We start from the raw sequence: 21,032 nt of genomic DNA, 5'->3' as shown, positions 1-21,032 counted from the left end.
GAACAAACTACATTGAGTAAAGGACTATCATTTGTACCATATAATAATCTCAAATCCCTTTATGGTTAAGGTCGAATTATTTACGTTTTTCAGAAATGTGAAATTGAGAAGTTTTTTTTAATTTGAATGTGAATGCAACTCCATATGTACAACAGTTTAAACCGAAAAGTACTTTTACGCCAGTAATTCATAATCATTCAGTTAATACATTTTGTAGACTTGTAATGATTTTTCCACATCGTTTTCTACAAGAATCTCATAATGAATTATACAAGAAGAGAAATTTAACAAGAGTGCAAAGAGAAGCATTATCAGCATTGACTATTATCGACATTGACTATTCAACAAGCAGATAAAGGTGGAGGGATTGTGGTTATGAATACTAGTACGTACATCAAGAAAATAAAAGGGATGTTACATGATGAGACATTTTATAAGAAACTCGTATTTAACACAACTGAGTCCTATAAAAAAAACGAATTGATGAAATCTTACAAATAGGGTTAGATAGGAAATGGATTAACGAACAAGAATTTAAATATTTTAAAAATTAATATCCTAGGTGTGGCAAGGGGGGCGTGGTTCAGTGAGGTCTGCAGCGGGAGAGAGAGCTGGGAGACGAGCGGTGAGTAAGTGGGTCAAGTGCAAATGACAAACACCTGTGTCTTGTCAAGTCAAGTCACCTTTATTTATATAGCGCTTTTAACAATACAGATTGTGTCAAAGCACTTAACAGTATCAAATTAGAAGATAGAGTGTCAGTAATGTATAATGATAAGATTAAACGCTCAATTTTCAGTTAAAGACATTTCATTATTGAATTCAGAGATGTCATTGTCTAGCTCAGTTTAGTTTAAATATTATCTGTGCAATCAAATCGGCGATAATCGCTAGAAATTAAGTGTCCCCAACTGAGCAAGCCAGAGGCGTTCCAGTAAGTGGCGCGGGGAGACTGCATAAAGGCACCTGGGAACGACACAGAGGAGAGAGAGAGACCGACTGCTGACTGCTGGTTGGAGATTCTGCGGGCTTGGAACCCTTTATTGCTCAGGAGAGCCGAACTTTATATTGCGTATGCATTGTGTTACATGGAGCGCTGATAGCGCGACTTTTTGTTGTAAGAGAAGCTAAATAAACACCAGCAACAGTCAAGCCGACCTCGTCCTCTTCCTTCCTGAACATTGACTTTGTTACACTGGTGCCAAAACCCGGGAAGGAAGCAGGAGGGACGCTGCCATCATGCAGACTCCAACAAGCACGCCGTTTGCGGACGTCATCTCATCTCTCGCGGTCCTCCACCAAGAACAACATCAGGCGCTACTGGATATGCGGACTGACCAGGAGCACCGCTTCCAGGCCATTATCCGGGCGCAACAGGAGGACCACGAGACGTTCCGGAGCTGGATGAACCGGGAGGTTCGGGCAGAAACAGCAGCGCGGCTGACCCCAGCCCCCCACCTGCCGCTAAACAAGATGGCATAGCAGTTGAGGGCACCTGGGAACGACACAGAGGAGAGAGAGAGACCAACTGCTGACTGCTGTCTGGAGATTGTGCGGGCTTGGAACCCTTTATTGCTCAGGAGAGCTGAACTTTATATTGCGTATGCATTGTGTTATATGGAGCGCTGATAGCGCAACTTTTTGTTGTAAGAGAAGCTAAATAAACACCAGCAACAGTCAAGCCATCCTCGTCCTCTTCCTTCCTGAACATTGACTTTGTTACACTAGGATTCCGCTTTTATAAACTTTACCAAAAATTCATAAATCACTAGAAGATCCCCCAATGCGACCAATTGTTTCAGGGAATGGATCATTGACAGTAACTATATCTAAATTTCTTGATTCTTTGATTCAACTGATAGTGAAAAAACTGCCATCCTATTTAAAAGACACCACTGATTGTTTGAATAAATTGAATCAAATTCCTTGCATAAGCACGATGGACTGGCTTGTAACACTCAATGTCACTTCACTCTACACAAATATACCTCATGAGGCAGGTTTGGATGCACCAAATTTTTACTGTAAAGATGATGACAGCTGAGTACCATCACAATATATAGTGGACCTTACTACATTAGTCTTGATGTGCAAGGTACAGCGATGGGCACTCCAATAGCACCAAATTATGCGAATTTATTTATGGGTAAATTTGAACAAGATCGTGTCTTTAATAACAATCCATTTCAGTCAAATATTAAAGTTTGGATGCTTTATATAGATGATTGTTTTATGATTTGGTCAGGTTCTGAACAGGAACTAGATTAATTTATGTTGTTCATTAATTTGAAAATTCCATCAATCAAGTTTACAATGGAAAAAAGCTGTGATTCCATAAATTTTTTGGACCTTAAAGTAACAAAGATCAATGAGTCATTACATACAAGAGTATTTTGAAAATTAACGGATAAAAACACAATATTATCTATTGACAGTTATCATCCAGCTCCTTTAAAACGTAGTTTACCGATCAGTCAATTACATAGATTAAAACGTAACTGTAGTACTGAACATGAATTCGAGGCACAGGTAAAACTGCTATTCCAACGATTTCGTTCTAAAGGGTATCCACAAAGCTGGTTAAATAATGCATTGGATAAGGTGAACAAATTGAATAGACATGATCTTTTGAAAATAAATAGACCCAATAAAAAACAAATACATTTTTCAGTAAATTGTTCATTGACATATAATGAGCACAGTAATACAATAAAATCGATTATTTATAAATATTGGCACATATCATCTGATGAATCTTTAAATTATAAATTTAAATATCGGCCATTGTTCACTTTTAAAAGATCACGAAATCTATCAGCTATGATGGTAAATTCAGATGTAGTAAGGAGAAAAAAGACTGCATATATATATAAGGCTGTTTTCCATGCAGAAATTGGATTTTAAAGGCATTAGCTCTATGTTAACATGAAATACTGCCATAACTGAAAAGTAATAGAAAATATTTGAAGATATTTTTTTTATTTTTTTTATTATTTTCTATGGGAAACTTTGATCATAATTATTGTATAAATATTAATTAGTAGCATGAAATTCTCTCAAAATACAAAATAAAAAATATAATTAAACAAAAATATGATTCATTGATTTTACTGGGAGGGGGGGAGGGAGTTTTATGGGGGAGAAAAAGATTAACGTGCATTTATGGCTATCTGCTTTATTGATAGTAATTATTAACAAGGTTATTAATAGTATTAAAAATTGTTATTAGTATTAATAGCATTTATTAATACCGAATTGGGCCTCCAATGTCACTGTTATAGTAGCCTACATTAGGCCACATTAAGCGTTTTAGAATGTCCACAAATCCATGCCTTAAACTATATGCAAAGCTGATTGTATTTGAACTTGAGTCCAAGTTTAAAATAAAACTCTATGAACCGCTCCATTGTGAACGTACAAGCTGTATGAACCACTAACTTACATGCTTTAAAGTAAATAGGAAGTGTTTGTCTGAACTCAACTGGTTTTGCGAGAGAATGCAAAAGTTTTGGGAGGGAACGCAAATATCTTTGCGAGAGAATGCACAAGTTTTGCAAGAGAACGCAAAAGTTTTGCGAGGGAACTCAAATATCTTTGTGAGGTTTCTTGAGGGAACCTAGCAAAGCTTTTCTTGAGTTTCTTGAGGGAACGCAATAGTTTTGCGAGAAAACGCAACACATTTGAAAAATATTTTTTTCTCCCACCCAAAATTTTTTTTACACCACCATGTCCTTTTAGAGGTTCTGTAGATAAGTATGATTTGAACCATATCAATACGATTCTACTAATGCCAACATAATTTTCGAGTCTATTCAAAGGAATGTTGTGGTCAATTGTTTCAAATGCAGCTCTAAGGTCCAGTAACACTAATAGAGAGATACAACCATGATCCGATGATAAAAGCAAGTCATTTGTGCCGAATCATGTATTTTTATGCAAACCATGAATAAAGATGCTATTTTGAGAGCAGCCAAAAGAAACTGGGCATTCCTTCTCTAGCTGCTTTATGCTACTTTTGCTTATACTGAGGTGAATAAGACCGCTAACAGCTGTGTTACTGTCTGTAAGTTCAACAAGACCATCAATGTAAAAAATGTAAAAGTTTGCAGCAAAATTAAACGTTGCTGTTTCATATCTAACTATATTAAAGGGGTCATATGATGCGATTTCAAGTTTCCTTTCTCTACGGAGTGTTACAAGCTGTTCGTGCATAGATAAGATCCCTGAAGTTGCAAAGACTAAAGTCTCAAAACCAAAAAGATATTCTTTATAAAAGTTAAGACATGACCACGCCCACCTAAAACGGCTCATTCAAACACGCCTCCACATTTCTACGTCATGATGTGGGGAGATTTGCAAAACACCGCCCAAATGTATACGCAAAGAAAGGGGGGCGTGATTTTTATTCTCACTGTAGTATTGTTGCTACCGCCGGCACCATGTCCTGGAGACGCTGTGTTTCATTGTGAAAGCGAAACTACTTTGTTTGGGCTTCCAAAAGAGGACACAACTAGAAATCAGTGGTTAAGTTGTATTTACAACACTGTTCCAGAACAGTTCAACCCAAATATTAGAGTGTGTGCAGCGGATTTTAATGGAGGACTGTTTCCTGAACCTGGGAGTAGCCTGCCAGTTATGCTCAAAGGCTGTTTCTATAAAGTGGGGCCATCCAACTTTGCAAGGACAGTCTGGCACTTCTGACTCACAGCCTGTAAGTACGTTTTCTTATTTAAAGAATTTGCCACTGACTATTCAAACGCGAGTTTTGAGCTATGTAGAGTAGTGCTTGTTGTTTGTTGTTTCTCCGATCACAAATGCAGACATGGTAATGTTTACAAAAATAAAGTATAAGTCATTATAATCAGTAATTATGTCCCCACTTGATGCAAACAAATGCCTCGTTTATAATGGGTTTTATTGTTTTTGTGTCATCACGCCGGGACATGGCATCACAATACGGTAAGGGGTGTAACATTTCCGTCTCACGCTTGAGGTATTCGGCCAATCACAACGCACTGGATAGCTGGCCAATCAGAGCACACCTCGCTTCTCAGAACAATGAGCTTTGTAAAAACCAGTGCGTTTCAGAAAGGCGGATCAAAGAGGAGCAACAATAATGTACAGTATGTGGAAAATAATGTGTTTTTTGAACCTTAAACCGCATAAACACATTGCATTACACCAAATACACAACATAATGTTCTTTTTGCCTGTTTCATATGACCCCTTTAAATTTTACTTACATTTTAGAAATCAAACTTACTTATATTCTCTACATTTCAGTGTAAAACTTTGACACGGTAGGCCAACTCAAAAGTCCCGTTATTCAATTATGCATCATTATATCCAGCTTTTGTAGAGATTCTACTGCCCAACACTGCTGAAAGCCACAAACTAGAAACAATGGCTTAGGTTGTAGGCCAAGATGTTGTAAAAAAAACTTGCATGATAATGATCCAAACACACAATGAGTGCCAAGGGTTCACATTTATACAAGTATAGAGGAGAACTTTTGAATTTAGCCATGTAAATATTTGTACAACTACGCTTTTCCTAAGTGGACAGCTACATTAAATAGTTAAGTTTGTAAGTTCTGTTGGACAAGAAAGAGAATCCAGACTTCAGCACCAAGCCCTATAGAAAATATAGTTCAACAGAATCCAGATAGAAATTCATAGAAATTCCCCTAGCATGGAAAGAGCAAGTTAAGGGCACAGGAAAATGAACCATATTACCTCCTTGGGCTTTTACAAGAGTCAAACATTTTACAAATGTCAGATTGTTAGGGTGGAAGTACCAGCAACATGCAGGACATGCTCACACCATTTATCTTTAAATTTTAAAAGGACTACTTTATAGGGCCATCCATTATACTGGCTTCCCCTCTCCTTACTAGACCTGGACAGCATCCAAACATAGGTTTGTTGTTTAACAATCCTCTATAAACTATTCTAAACTATATTTGCAATTATCTTCAGTGGTCCAGTTATTGAATTGGGCATCATTATTCAAAAATGTCCCCTAAATGGCAGATGATTCTAGTTTATCATAAACTGTTAGCCTCTACAAAATCACACAGCAATCAAGAGGGCAGGAGTGGTTGAGGGTATCGGCACTGAAAAGTGTAGCAATGCCTAGTTTTACATTTTTTGTGAAAACTGTTGTTTATCTTCAATTAACTGTTCTATCCAGAATTTCACAAATGGTGAGTTCTCTGAGGAGTGTCTTACAGTGCTATGATTTATCTTACCTAGTTTTCTCACTGCAAACAAAGCAATGATGGAGGGTCAGTTTCAATGCACAGTGACGTTTCTATAAATAAAAGGCATAGAATGCACATAGAGCACTTTAGTGTACTGGTTAATGCTCAAGGCTGGTAACTGTAATGTTGCTGGATTAAAACCTGCAACAAGCCAGCCATGAGCAATTACCATTGTGCTAAACACAAAAAAGGACTGTCCCTTTAATAAGCAGCCAATTGTGAAAATCGTGGAAATTAGTGATAGAAGGTTTTTTTTTGTTGTTGTTGTTTTTTTTTTTTTTCAAATGCATATTTTGTATTTGTCAACTGACAACAGTTTATTTTATTAGTTCATTGGGGATAGAGTTTGAAGGAAAAATGTATGGTTCATTTCATCATACAATTGTCAGGGTCTTGTGACTTTGATTGGTCTTGATCTTAGTTTGGTAACAGGATGCTGACACTCATGCTGAAACACAATCTGTATTGTTAAAAGCGCTATGTAAATCAAAAATAAAGGTAGTGTATTGCTTTGACACTGTGTAAGTGTGTGATTTTGAGTGGCTCTTGGGCTATGCGTGTTGTGTATTTGGGCATGGGGTCTGGATCCTGACACTTCTGTCTAATTTGGTCAGTGTTAGGATCCAGATACTCATCCTCTGTGTTTTGTCTTTATTATAAGCACATGGTCACGGTGTTTGTTCCTTCACCAACTCATCTAGACTCATCTCTAGTGTAGACTCTTATATGATGTTTTTGAATACATGGCTTGTGATTTTGTTTTCACCCATTATATTATTATTACAATTGCACCACCATTGGTTCCCTGTGTAGGTGTTCCTGTTTGCCCTTCGCCTGCATTTCGCCTTGTATTTTCCCAGTGGCAGTGAATCTGTACATTTTGTCTGAGTGGTTAGGCAATTAAAAGCATGCATAATATGTAGTTAATACTGTTTAGTGAATGATATATAATATAGGGCTGGGATCTTTTTTGTGATCACTCACCTCTTTTTCTGGTCATCAAATGCTGAACATGTGTGTCATCATTAGAGGGGTCATATTTTGCATTCTCTTCCACCTGTACAGTTGTTGGTGACCAGGATGAATTGTAGGTTAATGGGTTTTGATTGAGTATCTGGGCCAGTTGTGAACTCACATCTTGAACTTTCTTCTTTTCTTTCTTAAGCATGTTCACCAATATACCTGAGAAATCTAAATTAAGGATAATGATCATTTTATGACAATGATAATTGTTTCATCTTGGAGACCTGTGTGATACAAGGGAAAACAAATGGAAAACAGTATTTTTTTCATTGTTATTCTGCTCCAGTGGGCTGTTAACCATTGTGATTGAATCATTAGTGAGTTGAATCTGAGAACCACATTTGTGTTCAAATCATTTGGACGGTTTAAACCTATTTATTGCAAAGGTCTGACTCAAAGGAACTGGGAAACTCGGTTTCACTTTATTTTAATGGTCCCTTTAACACATTCTATTGACTAAGTAATGTTACACCTACATTTCTACTGACTCTCATTAGAGTGTTAGTAGTGTATTAGTTGACTGGTAGGGTTAGGGTTAGATTAAGTTGACACATTCTTGAAAAGTTACTTATAGTCAGTAGAATATCTGTTGGGACACCAACACAATAAGGAGTTAGTAGATATGAAGCAAACAGGCTACTAATACTCTTATCAGAGTTTGTTGACATGTAGTTGCAACATTACTTAGTATCAACAGAATGTTCAAAAGGGACCATCAAAATAAAGTGTTACCGTAAACTCATACAGGCTTGGAATAACATGAGAGTAAATAAATACTGATCTTTATCATATTTGTGTGAACTATTCATATCTCAGTATACAATAAGTACATTTACATGTACATATACTGAGATACACTCCACATTTTAGTTGACAACAGTTCAACTCTGATGCCGATAATTTTTTGCTCTATGCAATAACTCTTTCCGGACTTTGTTTGCACCTCGCCTGGACTATTGCCTGTCTGTGGATTACCCGTTTGCCTCACTCTTTGGATACCATTGATTGACCCACGCCTATTTACCGGATTACTCTTTTGTCTTGCCCTAAGTATACTTTTTTGCCAGTGGCTTTTCTACAGTCAAGTCAGCTGTATTTATATAGTGCTTTTAACAATACAGATTGTGTCAAAACACTTAACAGTATCAAATTGGAGGATAGAGTGTCAGTAATGTATAATGATAAGATTAAACACTCAATTTTCAGTTAAAGGCATTTTATTATTGAATTCAGAAATGTCATTGTCTAGCTCAGTTTAGTTTAAATAGTATCTGTGCAATCAAATCGGTGATAATCGCTAGAAAGTGTTAGTATTAGTAATAATAAGTGTATTAAGTGTCCCCAACTGAGCAAGCCAGAGGCGACTGGACACTGGCTATGTATGCGCATGGCAAGTCTGTTATTATCCCTCAAGCAGGGCACACTATAACCTGAGGACTACTATTATTTAGCTTTGGCAAATTGCTCTGACTTGCGTGACTGTATAGAATTTTATGCGATGGCATTAACCAGCCACTAAAGTTGTACTTTATTGTACTTCCATGTCCTACCTTCAAACGCAAACCATAGGAACAGCCAGTGTCGAGGAAGAATCAAGACACGAAAGTACGCTTCCTTCAGGTCGACCGCTGCAAACCAATCCTGCAATTGGATACATCTGAGGATGCGCTTCTGCATCAACATCTTGAATGGGCCCGATTCAAGACTTGCAGATCCAGGATTAACCAAAGGCCACCACTTTTCTTGGGCACGATGAAGTAAGGGCTGTAAAAACCCTGCTTCATCTCAGCTGAAGGGACAGTCTCGTTTGCATCCTTCGCCAGGAGGACAACAATATCCTCACACAGGACAGGAGCGTTTCAGACTGCCACCGAAGTCTCGAGAACGCCGCTGAACCTGGGGGGTTGCCTGGCGAACTAAATTGCTTAGCTGAGTCGAACTGTCTGAATGAGCCAGTGGGACGGGTTGAGAAGCGCAAGCCACACCCCCAAACTCCGTGCGAGTGGCACCAAAGGGACAATCAACATACCCAGCATTGCGTTCTGTGTCACACTGACAGGGTTCCCCCGTGTCCTCAGAGGGACAGGCTAGAGAAGTGGGGGAAGGCGTTGCATCCCCAAACCATGATCTCTTGGGCACTGGCAACAGGGGGCGACATGGATGAGAGTGAGGAGGCAGTGTATCACCTGATAACCTGGAGGAAAATGAAACGGCTCTTTCATTGAATATGTGGTTACTAGGGGTGGCATGATTCATGTATTCGTACCGAACATCTCGGTTCGGTGCATAAGGCCTTACAACGAATACAGGCAATTCACTCCCAATCCAGAAGGGGGCGCTTGCAGTAATGCAACGCTGTTTGATAACCGCCAGCAGAAGAACAGCGAATGCCGAGTTGCGCACTTGAAAACAAAGCCCCCAGACAGTGACCATGTGCTGATTCTGAACGCATCTCTCACTGACAAGGGAGTATACTTTAAAGGCTTGCGCACACAACTGTTTGCGAAATGGAGCTTTATGCTCTTGTATCCTACCTCTCTCATTCGGCACAAATCCAAATATTCTGTAATATTTCCATATTTGCGATATAATGTATCTGAATGTGAAACTATTACTTATTATGTAAATGATAGGCTTTGTACTTCAGTCACGTTTCAACAGTGACCCAGAGGAGGGCGTGCTGATGTTTGGTTCACTGTATTTTATTTTGATAAAGTACCAACTGTGCTGTCAAGTTAGCAGTGCTAGAACTGATGTGTTTTGTGTGTGTGTGTGTGTGCTCCGGCTTCAACTGTTTCCTTATACCAGCAGAATCAACTTTAAACACTTATTGTCTTATTAATAATGCATCACTGTATAAAGGTCTGCTTTTATTTGTGTACACTCACAATGAAAAAAGAAAACAAATAGGATGTCGCTTTCTGCCATTTGAGTTTCCTTTCTGTGAACAAGTTAAGCGTGTCACAAAAATGAACTGAAACTCAGCATATATAGGCTGTTACGTTTTTTTCCCGTGTTTATCTGTAAACTAAATTAAATATATTTCAAGAATTTATTCCTTGTATGTACATCAAGATATTTACACATATGATGAAAAGATGAATATGAGACCAAACTACAGAATATCACATTTTATTATTAGACGTTTCAACACATACATGTTTTACCAAATAAAAAGAACAGCACTTTTAGAGTTCATCCCACTCATTGATGTGAGCATAAGTATTGGGACAGATGAACTTAAGGCAGATATAAAAGACTAAAAGATCCCTTGCGCACAATCACAGCAGTGAGTCTGTGACCCATAGACCTCACCAGACTCTTGCTCTCATCCTTTGAAATACTTTTCCCAGCCTTTAATGCAGCCAATTCCAATTGTTGCTTGTTTTGGGGAGTTTATGCCTTTACTCTCCTCTTCAGCTGGTGAAATTCATGTTCAATCGGATTTAAATCTGGAGATTGACTTGGGCAATCTAAGACTTTCCATTTCTTTGCCCTTATAAACTCCTTGACTGAACTGGCAGAGTGTTTTGGGTCATTGTCCTGATGCAATATGAACAAATCATAAAAGCTGTGAAAATGAACCCTAAAAGACGTGTCTGTAAAATCACCAACAACTTCCAGAAAGCTGGGGTGATGCTCTGACAATCTACTGTCCTCAGGAGACTTTGACACAGAATTACTGAACTTCCCAACGAATCTGGTGGCATTTTCTTGAATATTGGTAGGCAAGATGGTTTTGTACCCTTCCAAATTCATTCTGCTACTGTCATCATACATTAAGTCATCAGTAAAGTTGAGAGAGCCTGTTCCAGAGACAGCCATGCATGCCCATGCCATGACACCACCTCCACCATGCTTTACAGATGAGGCTTTATGCTTGGGATCATTGCAGTTACCTTTTTTTCTTCACATTTTTGCTTTCCCATCACTTTGATAAAGGTTCAGCTTTGTCTCATCGGTGCATAAACAGTTCCAAAACTCTTCTGGCTCACCTTTGTGCTTTTTTGCAAACTCTAATTTTGCCATTTTTGGAGCTGGTCAGAGGTTTGTATCTTGCTGTGTAGCATCTGTAATTCTGTGTCAAAGTCTCCTGAGGACAGTAGATTGTCAGAGCATCACCCCAGCTTTCTGGAAGTTGTTGGTGATTTTACAGACACGTATTTTAGGGTTCATTTTCACAGCTTTTATGATTTGTAAACTAAATTAACAAATTTAATTTGTTAATTTACATCAAGTAGTTCAACGTCAACTACTGTTGTTTTCTCAGCCGATCAGGTCGTTGTTGGTTGCTGGTGTCGCTGGTGGTTTCCAAACTCTTGATTTCTCCATGCCCTTTGTTTTTGCTAGAGCTCTAATTGACTTCCTCTTTTCTTTTAGCATCCAAATTGCTTGCTTTTCTCTCAAAGTCAGCTCCCTCATCTTCATTCTAGTTTGTATGTGTCGTCATCAAATACAAGATTCAGAATGCAGAAGTCATGGATATAACTGATATGACACATTCCCTGCTTTTAATATCTAAAGAATTAATGCAACAGGACACAGCTGATCACTTAGAAAGACCTGTGAGGCAACTGTTCCAATACTTATGCTCACATCAGATAGAGGCATGAAACTCTAAAAGTGCTGAACTTCTTAGCTGGTAAAACATCTATGTGTTGAATCACCCAGTAATAAAATGTGACATTCTGTAGTTTTGTCTCATATTCATCTTTTCATCATATTTGCAAATGTCTTGACTCCACAGCCAACAGAGCAATTTTGTCTTTACTGTTCCAATACTTATGGAGGGCACTGTATATATATGTACTGCATATGTTATATATATATAACAATGTAATAATATTTAGTATTTTCACATCTAGGTGGAAAAAATAGTAATTTTTACTACTGTCTTTTCAAAATAAATGAAAAGAAACCGAGCATAGTATATTTTTTTGTTTGTTTCCTGTTGTACCGAAATCATATCGGACCGTGACCCCCGAACCGAGGTACGTACCGAACCGTGACATCTGTGTACCGTGCCACCCTAGTGGTTACAGAAAGAAAAGGAAAACAAGGATTCTCCACCCTTTCCTCCTTCGAGGGAAAGAGTGACGCTGTCTTCCTAGGGGACTTAGCGGTGGCCTGGGATATGGGAGGCTCCACTTTCCTGCGTGGAGCTCGACGTGATGGCCTTGATGGTGTCTCAGTGTAGGACAGAGCAGATGTGGATGACACGGGGGGAGCTCACGGTGACGAACAGATTGTGGGCCAGCCCACGACGGAATGGTGGCAGATGGAGGATCATGTGATCCGGGATATGCTGAATGGCTCCTGCACTGCCGAGAACTGCTGGGCAAAGTGCAGTTTGTCAACGTCTCTCATCTCGACCAGTTTGAGACAGAGATGGCGCTCTTGGACCACAAGAGTAGACATCGCCTTCCCAAGGAAGCCATGACTTTCGTCGACTAGAGGGCATTTGTTTTAGGGTCTTGGCTTGGTGAACTTGTAGGATAGCTATGGCATGCAGGGCAGAGGCGGCTTGGCCCGTAGTATTTTAAGCTTTGGCAGCGAGGGCTACCGACAGCTTACAGGCTTTGGTTCACCTCCAGTCTGATGCTCATGGCTTCCCAGGCAAGCATGGCCAGCAGAATCACCCGGAAGCTGCACAGGACAAGTGCTGTGGGAGGAGTGAGAGGTCCGTGGGGACTTACCCAGCAGATTAGCTCTCACTGTAATCCTCAGATCTCCCAGAGCACTGACCGGCGATCTTTTACTCATGGCAGCGAAACCGGGACAGGTAGTGACAGAGGGGTCTCGTACTTTCCCTTTAAGAAGGCAGAGATGCAGTCGCAGCTATGCCATGGTTATGCGTTCGCAGTGCGTGCATGAACCATCTGCGAATGCGCCTTCAGTGTGCTGAACGCCCAGACACAGAACACAACGTTCATGGCCACCATCAGGGGACAGGAAACAACCGCAACCAAGAGGACACGGAGAGCGGCATCTTTAAAAAGATGTGAAAATCCGCAATTTGCTCTTTTAGAGGAATTTTAGAGAAACTGCTCTTTCAGTTGAAGCGCCCAGGGGAATCGCTGCAATAGGGACACTGCTGTCAGCACCATACCGCCAACCAGGAAAGCCCTCTTCACACTGCAAAGATGTGCCACTGCAATGGCTTTGTGGATATAGTAAGTCATACACCCACTCAGCTCTGAAGCAAAAATCTGAATGAATGATGCAACTCTGTCGCCTTATATAACCGTATGTACAGGGAATGGATTGGCATGCAAAATCCACTAACCCTCATTCCCTGATGGAGCTAACTGAGACGTTAAGTCCCCTTGCCACAACCTTGAACCATTCACCACTCACAAGCCAGGACTCATTTCTCAGCTCTTCAGCGTTAAATCCTGTATGTACGGGGATTGGCTCTGCATGCAAAATCCAGTAGCCAATTTTCATTGCCATTTTCTCTTAGACTCAGAGATGATTAGGGCTCCCAAGTAAACCCCTAATGTCATCATGACATAACTCATAGTGACCGGCAGATAGGGAAATGCAGTTCAAATAACCATGGGGGCACACCTTTTTGTAACCACAACATTATAGTTGAATGAACCAAAGCACCACTCCTGTGTAGAACCTTAGTGAACAGACACAAAATGAATTCAATACAGCACATTCCTTAACCAACCTAAGGAGCCTCCCATCGGCCACAGCTGTGGTCGTAAAGTTGACAAATGACCAGCACAACGCCCAAGTGTCTGACTAGCTTCCTGCCTGTTCTCCTTATCATCTCAAGAGACTCGTAAACAACGATAGGTTTGAGGATAAAATGTCCGCGTTACATCTGCACGGATTCCAGAACAAAGAACTGCTTATTTGTTGAGGTTCCAGAAACAGATCGCTCGCGATACTGCGACCCCGTTTACCATAAACTACGCTTCTGATAAACACAAATGATTGACTTATAGCTCCGTCTGAGCTAAGAAAATCACCAGAGCTACACAACGTGACACTCCTAATGACCTCGAACATCTCCCCTTTCTTTACTGCATTCCAAAGGAAACGCGTGTCTTTTTCTCTTCTTGTGCAAAGAATACCCAAACTCTTATGGACTTTGCCAAAAGGACAATCAGTAATGACTGCTGCTATTAAAGCAATATACTCAAGAGACAATATATATTAATGTGGTATTTTATGCCTTTTATAAACTTGCTGTGGTCCGCCCTACAGAGACAAAGTGATTGGATCAAACAGTGAATGGGATGGACTGAAATCAGTATAGACACCCAGCTTTACTGGCTCGCAGCTTGAAACTTTGGCTTTGTTTCCACTGATCGCGCTGCGAAGCACTCGCAGACTTAACATCAAGCTGATCATCTAAAAAAACTAAACACATTGTCAACTTCTGACCAAAGAAACTTTCAAAGCCTGAAGCCACGCAAGAACTTCAAAGCATTACCACCCTTGCATCACCAGGAAGCCAAACAATCGCAGGAGGGGTTCCCGCAGAACGCGTCACGCAAGGACAAATCAGCAGCCAATCAGCCTTCGGGATTCCCTCAAGCAACCATCCAGGGAACGAGTCAGCCTTCAACTCAACTTAAAGCAAGCTGCAGCAGCAGTCATGCCGCTGGGGCTGCTTCATATGAGACCGCCTCAACACTGGCTCCATGGCCAAGTCCCAAGGTGGACGTGGCAACGTGGCACTCACCGGGTCCAAGTCACACCGGCCTGCCGCCAAACCTTCACCCCGTGGTCAGACCTCTCATTTCTCTGGGCAGGAGTGCCCCTGGAACAGGTCTCCAGGCATGCTGTGGTTTACACGGATGCCTCCACCACCGGCTGGGGGGCCACGTACGGGCTCGTCGGACTCAACTAGCGCCCACCACCTTCTCCTCTGGAGTCAGAAGCATCTGAGGACGCTTTGTGCCATTCACATTCCAGGCTTGCTCAACCGGGCAGTCGACGAGCTGTCACGAGCTGCGCTTCCCGGAGAGTGGAGACGTTTCGGACTCACTCAGGTAGACCTGTTTGCTTCTCTAGAGACCTCTCATTGCCAGTTGTTTTACTCCCTGACCAAGGGAACACTCGGCACGGATGCACTGGCACACAGCTGGCCACGGGGCCTTCGCAAGTATGTGTTTCCCCCAGTGAGCCTTCTCGCACAGACACTGTGCAAGATCAGGGAGGACGAGGAGCAGGTCCTGCTCGTGGCACCGTACTGGCCCACTCGGACTTGGTTCCCGGAACTGATGCTCTTCGTGACAGCCCCTCCTTGGCAGATTCCTCTGAGGAAGGATCTACTGACTCAGAGACGGGGCACCTTATGGCACCCGCGTCCAGACCTCTGGAAACTTCATGTCTGGTCCCTGGACGGAACGCGGAGATTCTAGGTGACCTACCCCAGGAGGTAGTTGACACCATCACTTCGGCAAGAGCGCCGTCTACAAGACATGCTTACGCCTTGAAGTGGAACCTGTTTGTTCGAATGGTGTTCTTCTCACCAAGAAGACCCCCTTCTTGCAGCAAGGTTTGGAGCGAAGGCTGTCTCCCTCCACCTTTAAAGTCTATGTGGCTGCGATTGCTGCCAACCACGACCCCGTGGAAGGGAAGTCGGTGGGGAAGCATGACTTGGTCATCAGGTTCCTTAGGGGGCGAGAAGGTTAAATCCCCACGGCCCCCCTCTATACCCTCTTGGGACCTATCCTACAGAAAAGCATTAAAAACTGCTAGATCTGATTACTTTTAGTCTCTTTTAGCAGAAAACAAACATAACCCCAGGTATTTATTCAATACAGAGCCTAAATTAACAAAAACTAAAGCATCAGCAGTTGTTGACATTTTCCAACAGCATAATGACTTTATGAACTATTTTACTTCCAAGATCGATACTGTTAGAGATAAAATTGTAACCATGCAGCCATCAGCTACAATATTGCATCATATAGTGTACTATAGATCCCCTGAGGAACAATTCCACTCATTCTCTACTATAGGAGAGGAAGAATTGTATAAACTTGTTAAATCATCTAAACCAACAACATGTATGTTAGACCCTATTCCATCTAAACTACTAAAAGAGGTGCTTCCAGAAGTCATAGATCCTCTTTTGGCTATTATTAATTCGTCATTGTCAATGAGATATGTCCCCAAAACCTTCAAATTGACTATTATTAAGCCTCTCATTCAAAAAACACAACTTGACCCCAAAGATCTAGTTAATTGCAGACCGATCTCGAATCTCCCTTTTCTGTCAAAGATACTAGAAAAGGTAGTATCCTCACAATTATATTCCTTCTTAGAGAAAAATGGTATCTGTGAGGATTTCTAATCAGGATTTAGACTGTTTCATAGTGCTGAGACTGCTCTCATTAGAGTTACAAATGACCTGCTCTTAAACCCCAACATATAATAACTTAGAACACTGTCTAACACTTGATGGCTGCTCTGTAAATTCTTCGTCATCAGTTAGGAACCTAGGTGTGCTATTTGATAGCAATCTTTCCTTTGACAGCCACGTTTCTAGCATTTGTAAAACTGCATTTTTTCATCTTAAAATATATCTAAATTGAGACCTATGCTCTCAAAGTCAAATGCAGAAATGTTAATTCATGCATTTATGACCTCAAGTTAAGATTATTGTAATGCTTTATTGGGTGCTTGTTCTGCACGCTTAAACTCCAGATGGTCCAAAATGCAGCAGCTAGAGTTCTTACTAGAACCAGGAAGTATGACCACATTAGCCTGGTTCTGTCAACACTGCACTTGCTCCCTATTAAACATTGTATAGATTTTAAAATCTTGTTAATTACTTCTAAAACCCTGAATGGTTTAGCTCCTCAGTACTTGAGCGAGCTCTTATCGCATTATAGTCCTCCACGTCCACTGCATTCTCAAAACTCTGGCCATTTGATAATACGTAGAATATCAAAATCAACTGCGGGATGGCAGATCCTTTTCCTATTTAGCACCCAAACTCTGGAATAATCTACCTAACACTGTTCGGGAGGCAGACACACTCTGTCAGTTTAAATCTAGATTAAAGAGCCATCTCTTTAACCTGGCATAGACATAACACACTAATGCGCTTCTAATATTCAAATCCGTTAAAGGATTGTTAGGCTGCATTAATTAGGTCAACCAGAACTGGGAACACTTCCCATAACACATGATGTACTTGTTACATTGTAAGAAGAATGGCATCTACGCTAATATTAGTCTGTTTCCGAGATCATTGTAACCATCCGATTCAGTCCATATGCAGATCAAATGGTAGATCAGCACCTAGAGAAGAACACTACAGCCCTGAACATCAGCGGAGATCAGGATACCTAAATGAGCCCCAGAGACAGATCCCCAGTGAAGACCTTGTCATCTAGACGGCCATCGGGACAAGACCTAGGGAGCCAGATGAGTCCTTTACACAATCTGACTTTACTGCAGTTGGAATTGAATTGCTGGTTCGTCTGGTCAGAGGAGAACTGGCCCCCCCGACTGTCACCGGTGGAGTTTTGGTTCCTTGCCGCTGTCGCCTCTGGCTTGCATAGTTGGGGACACAATTTCCAGTGATATCGTCGACTTGATTGCACAGATACTATTTAAACTGAACTGAGCTGGACGATGACATAACTGAATTTAATAATGAAATGCCTTTAACTGAAAATTGAGTGTTTAATCTTGTCATTTTACATTATTGACACACTATTTTACTATTTTGATATTGGAAAGTTGCTTTGACACAATCTGTATTATTAAAAGCGCTATATAAATAAAGGTGACTTGACTTGACACAGCACCTACCCGCTGGCCTTCGTTACACTCACCCCCCTAAACCTCACTCCCATCCGGGTCATGGCACCAATGTAACCCCCCCGGGTCCTTACCGCCACACCTCGTTCCTGATCCTAGTGGGTCTCGAACCTGGGTCTCCGCATCTTCCCGCTGGTCTCCGTTACACTAACATAAGCAGTATCATTTACAAATAACAGCGTATCTAAAAGTATGAGACAACAACCAACAAAAAAACATACCATTCTGAAACATCCTGTAAGACTCGTGCTTGCACAGGTTCTGTGCGATCCTCTTCACTAGTATTCTCTGGGTCTCATTCGGGCTCAAACTGATAAGTAGTATAGACAACGCAATTGTTTACAATACAAGATCAGAGCACATGCCACCGAGGTGAGGGGCATGACGTCTCTGGGCGTGCACTAGGCGGTTTATTGAATCACAACACACTGGGCCAGCTAAACAATCTGAGCCCATTGCGTATTTCTGAGGGAGGGGCTTAAAAAAAACAGGAAATCATCAGAGTGTTCATAGGAGAAGAGACAGAGGGATGTAGAATAAAGGTAAATTACGTGAAAAAAAAAATGAAAAAAATATATATACATTTATTAATTTTTTTTTTTAACGAAGCATTAACACGTTAGACTGCACCACATAAACACAATCAAGCGTAGAAAAAAATAAAATAAAATTAAACAAAAAAACAGTTTACCACCCCTTTAAATATATTTTCATTATTGTTGAGAAGATACACTGGTTAGGAACACTACATTTTCCCCAAAATGTGAAACTTAAACAAATCCTTAATCACAATTATGGCTAAGTATTATTACAATGTGGGGGGGGTGTATCATATAGTGTATTAAAAACTATATAAAACATTTGGTTGTTTGGGGGAAAAAAGTGGTTATGTTTATTTGAACCAACTAATTGCCATTCATTTGAATAATATTTTTAATTATTCATCATTTGAATAAAGGATACTGATCTCATTATCACGGTGGGTCAACTTGTCCCGCAGCTTTTGGACTTCAGCATATGATTTTCTTTGCTCTTCATCAGACACACCCATTAAAGGAGTGCTGTCATTAATCACCCCATTTTGAGCACAGGATCCCTCTCGTACCTTCACCTGAAAAGAAAGGAAACCTGTTTGCTTGTATGATATGAAATACATTAAAATGTTGGAAAATTATTTCTATGTAGCTAGAATGTAGTCATCTTTTATTTGAGACAAGAAGATTGTAAGCATTTATCAAAGAAAAAAGCATTGTTTAGGGCACAAAACACAAAAATATTGACATTCCACAATGTTTCTGTTGAAAAAAATAAAATAATAAATTAAAAAAACAACAATTTTTAACATTAACTGAACAAGTCTAACATAAATCTTAAATAAAATTGCCAGACCCTAGAAGACCCTTTTAACTTTTTTTTTTTGGTTTGCTTACGGTATGGGTGCTGGAAGCGGTCAAAATGGATGTAAAGAAGCTGTCATAACGGCGTTTCCTTTGTACTTTTGCTGCTATTTTCAATAGATTGCTGTTCACGGTGACCCAAAATATGTCTACATTAAACGTAATTTAACCCTAAAAAGACCATAAAGCGACATCAGAATATGTCATTTTCAAACACTCATAAAAATGTTTCCTTTATAGGTTTGCTCATTCTTCCAATTGATTCCTGTTCAGAGTGAACCAAACTATTACTGTATCAATTTTCAACTGATTTTACTCTATAGTTTTGAAGAAAAGTAAAGAAAATCACTCCAAAAATCAGTGCATTCTAATAATTTCCTATTTCAAACACTCATAAAAATCTTTCCTTTTATAGGTCTACTCGTTCTTTCAGTTGATTCCTGTTCACAGTCACCCTATTACTTTATGAATTTTCTAATATTTTTACTGTATGGTTTTGGAGAACATTAATGGCAAATTCACTGCAAGCATCTAAGTGCATAAGAACTTTTACATCATGTCCCATTTTCAAACCCTCATAAAAATGTTTCATTTATAGGTTTGCTCGTTCTTTTAATTGATTCCTGTTCACAGTGATCATGACTATTCGTTTTAAGTCTGTTACGTCCAAGGACGTATTTGTTTTTTGTTCTTTTTCTCTCTCTCTCTTCCTATAAGCAGGAGGTAATGGCTATCAGCTGATTCCAATGACTGGCGATCTGATGTGATTGCAGGAGGAGGAGAAACTGTGGATTTAAGCTGCACCATCGCACAGTGCGGGGTGTGTGTGTGTGTGTGCGTGCGTGGGCTGCGTCGTGAGGCTTCTATTCTCAACCCCACAATTTTTATAGTGTTATCGTGTTAACACTCTTGTGGTGACTGATGCTTAAGACAAGAAGTTTGGTTTAGAAGTTATCATTTGTTTGTACTTTCTTCTGATATTCTTTGTTATTTATGGCGTTATTGTTAATTTATTGCGGATATGTTAGTAGAGAGGCGGGTGCCATTTTCTTTATACCTTGTTTTTCTCCTGTTTATGCTAGTTAGGGAGTTAGTGTATTGATTGTATTTGTTTCTTTTTCTTTATTTTAGCTTAGTTAGTTTCTCCCTAGTAGTTAGAGGGTTTTTGTTTGTTGTTTTGGCCTTGCCCCCTCTTGAAGCCTTGACATCTTCCCATATCTTTAAAATAAAAGAACTTGTGTTCTTGATATTGAGTTGACTGTTGACATTTGTTAAAGCACCGGAGATGGGAATTGAACCTTGCTGCCTCCACACATCACCTTTTTATTCTGTTACTAGTTCCTCTAACCCTAGACTAACTGGGAACATAAAGTCTTTTTACTGTATGGTTTTGGAGAAACCCCTAGCGTAAAAGTGCATTTGCACTATTACCCATTTTCAAACACACATAAAAATCCTTCCTTTATAGGTTTGCTCATTCTTTCAATTGATTCTGGTTCACAGTCATCCTTACCATTACTGTATTCATTTTCAAATCATTGTACTCTACA

The 21,032-nt window shown here is 40.1% G+C and overlaps 1 protein-coding gene across 5 annotated transcripts in view; it reads right to left on the bottom strand.

Moving 5' to 3' along the window:
- kif6 (kinesin family member 6) overlaps positions 1 to 21,032 on the bottom strand; it is a 281,901-nt gene that overhangs the window by 143,897 nt on the left and 116,972 nt on the right. For all 5 annotated transcript variants that reach the window (XR_009266661.1, XM_058748719.1, XM_058748720.1 and 2 more), the window contains 2 exons: positions 19,049 to 19,196; positions 7,247 to 7,444 (listed from right to left, as the gene is read on the bottom strand). Coding sequence is in view for 4 of the 5 variants with exons in the window: in XM_058748719.1 (XP_058604702.1) it covers positions 7,247 to 7,444; positions 19,049 to 19,196 (346 nt within the window). In the remaining variant the exon portion in view is untranslated. The remainder of the gene's footprint in view (positions 1 to 7,246; positions 7,445 to 19,048; positions 19,197 to 21,032) is intronic.

This window comes from Onychostoma macrolepis, chromosome 17 (assembly GCF_012432095.1).
Source record: "Onychostoma macrolepis isolate SWU-2019 chromosome 17, ASM1243209v1, whole genome shotgun sequence".
NCBI lineage: Eukaryota > Metazoa > Chordata > Actinopteri > Cypriniformes > Cyprinidae > Onychostoma > Onychostoma macrolepis.
This window is presented reverse-complemented; position numbering and strand designations above follow the sequence as displayed.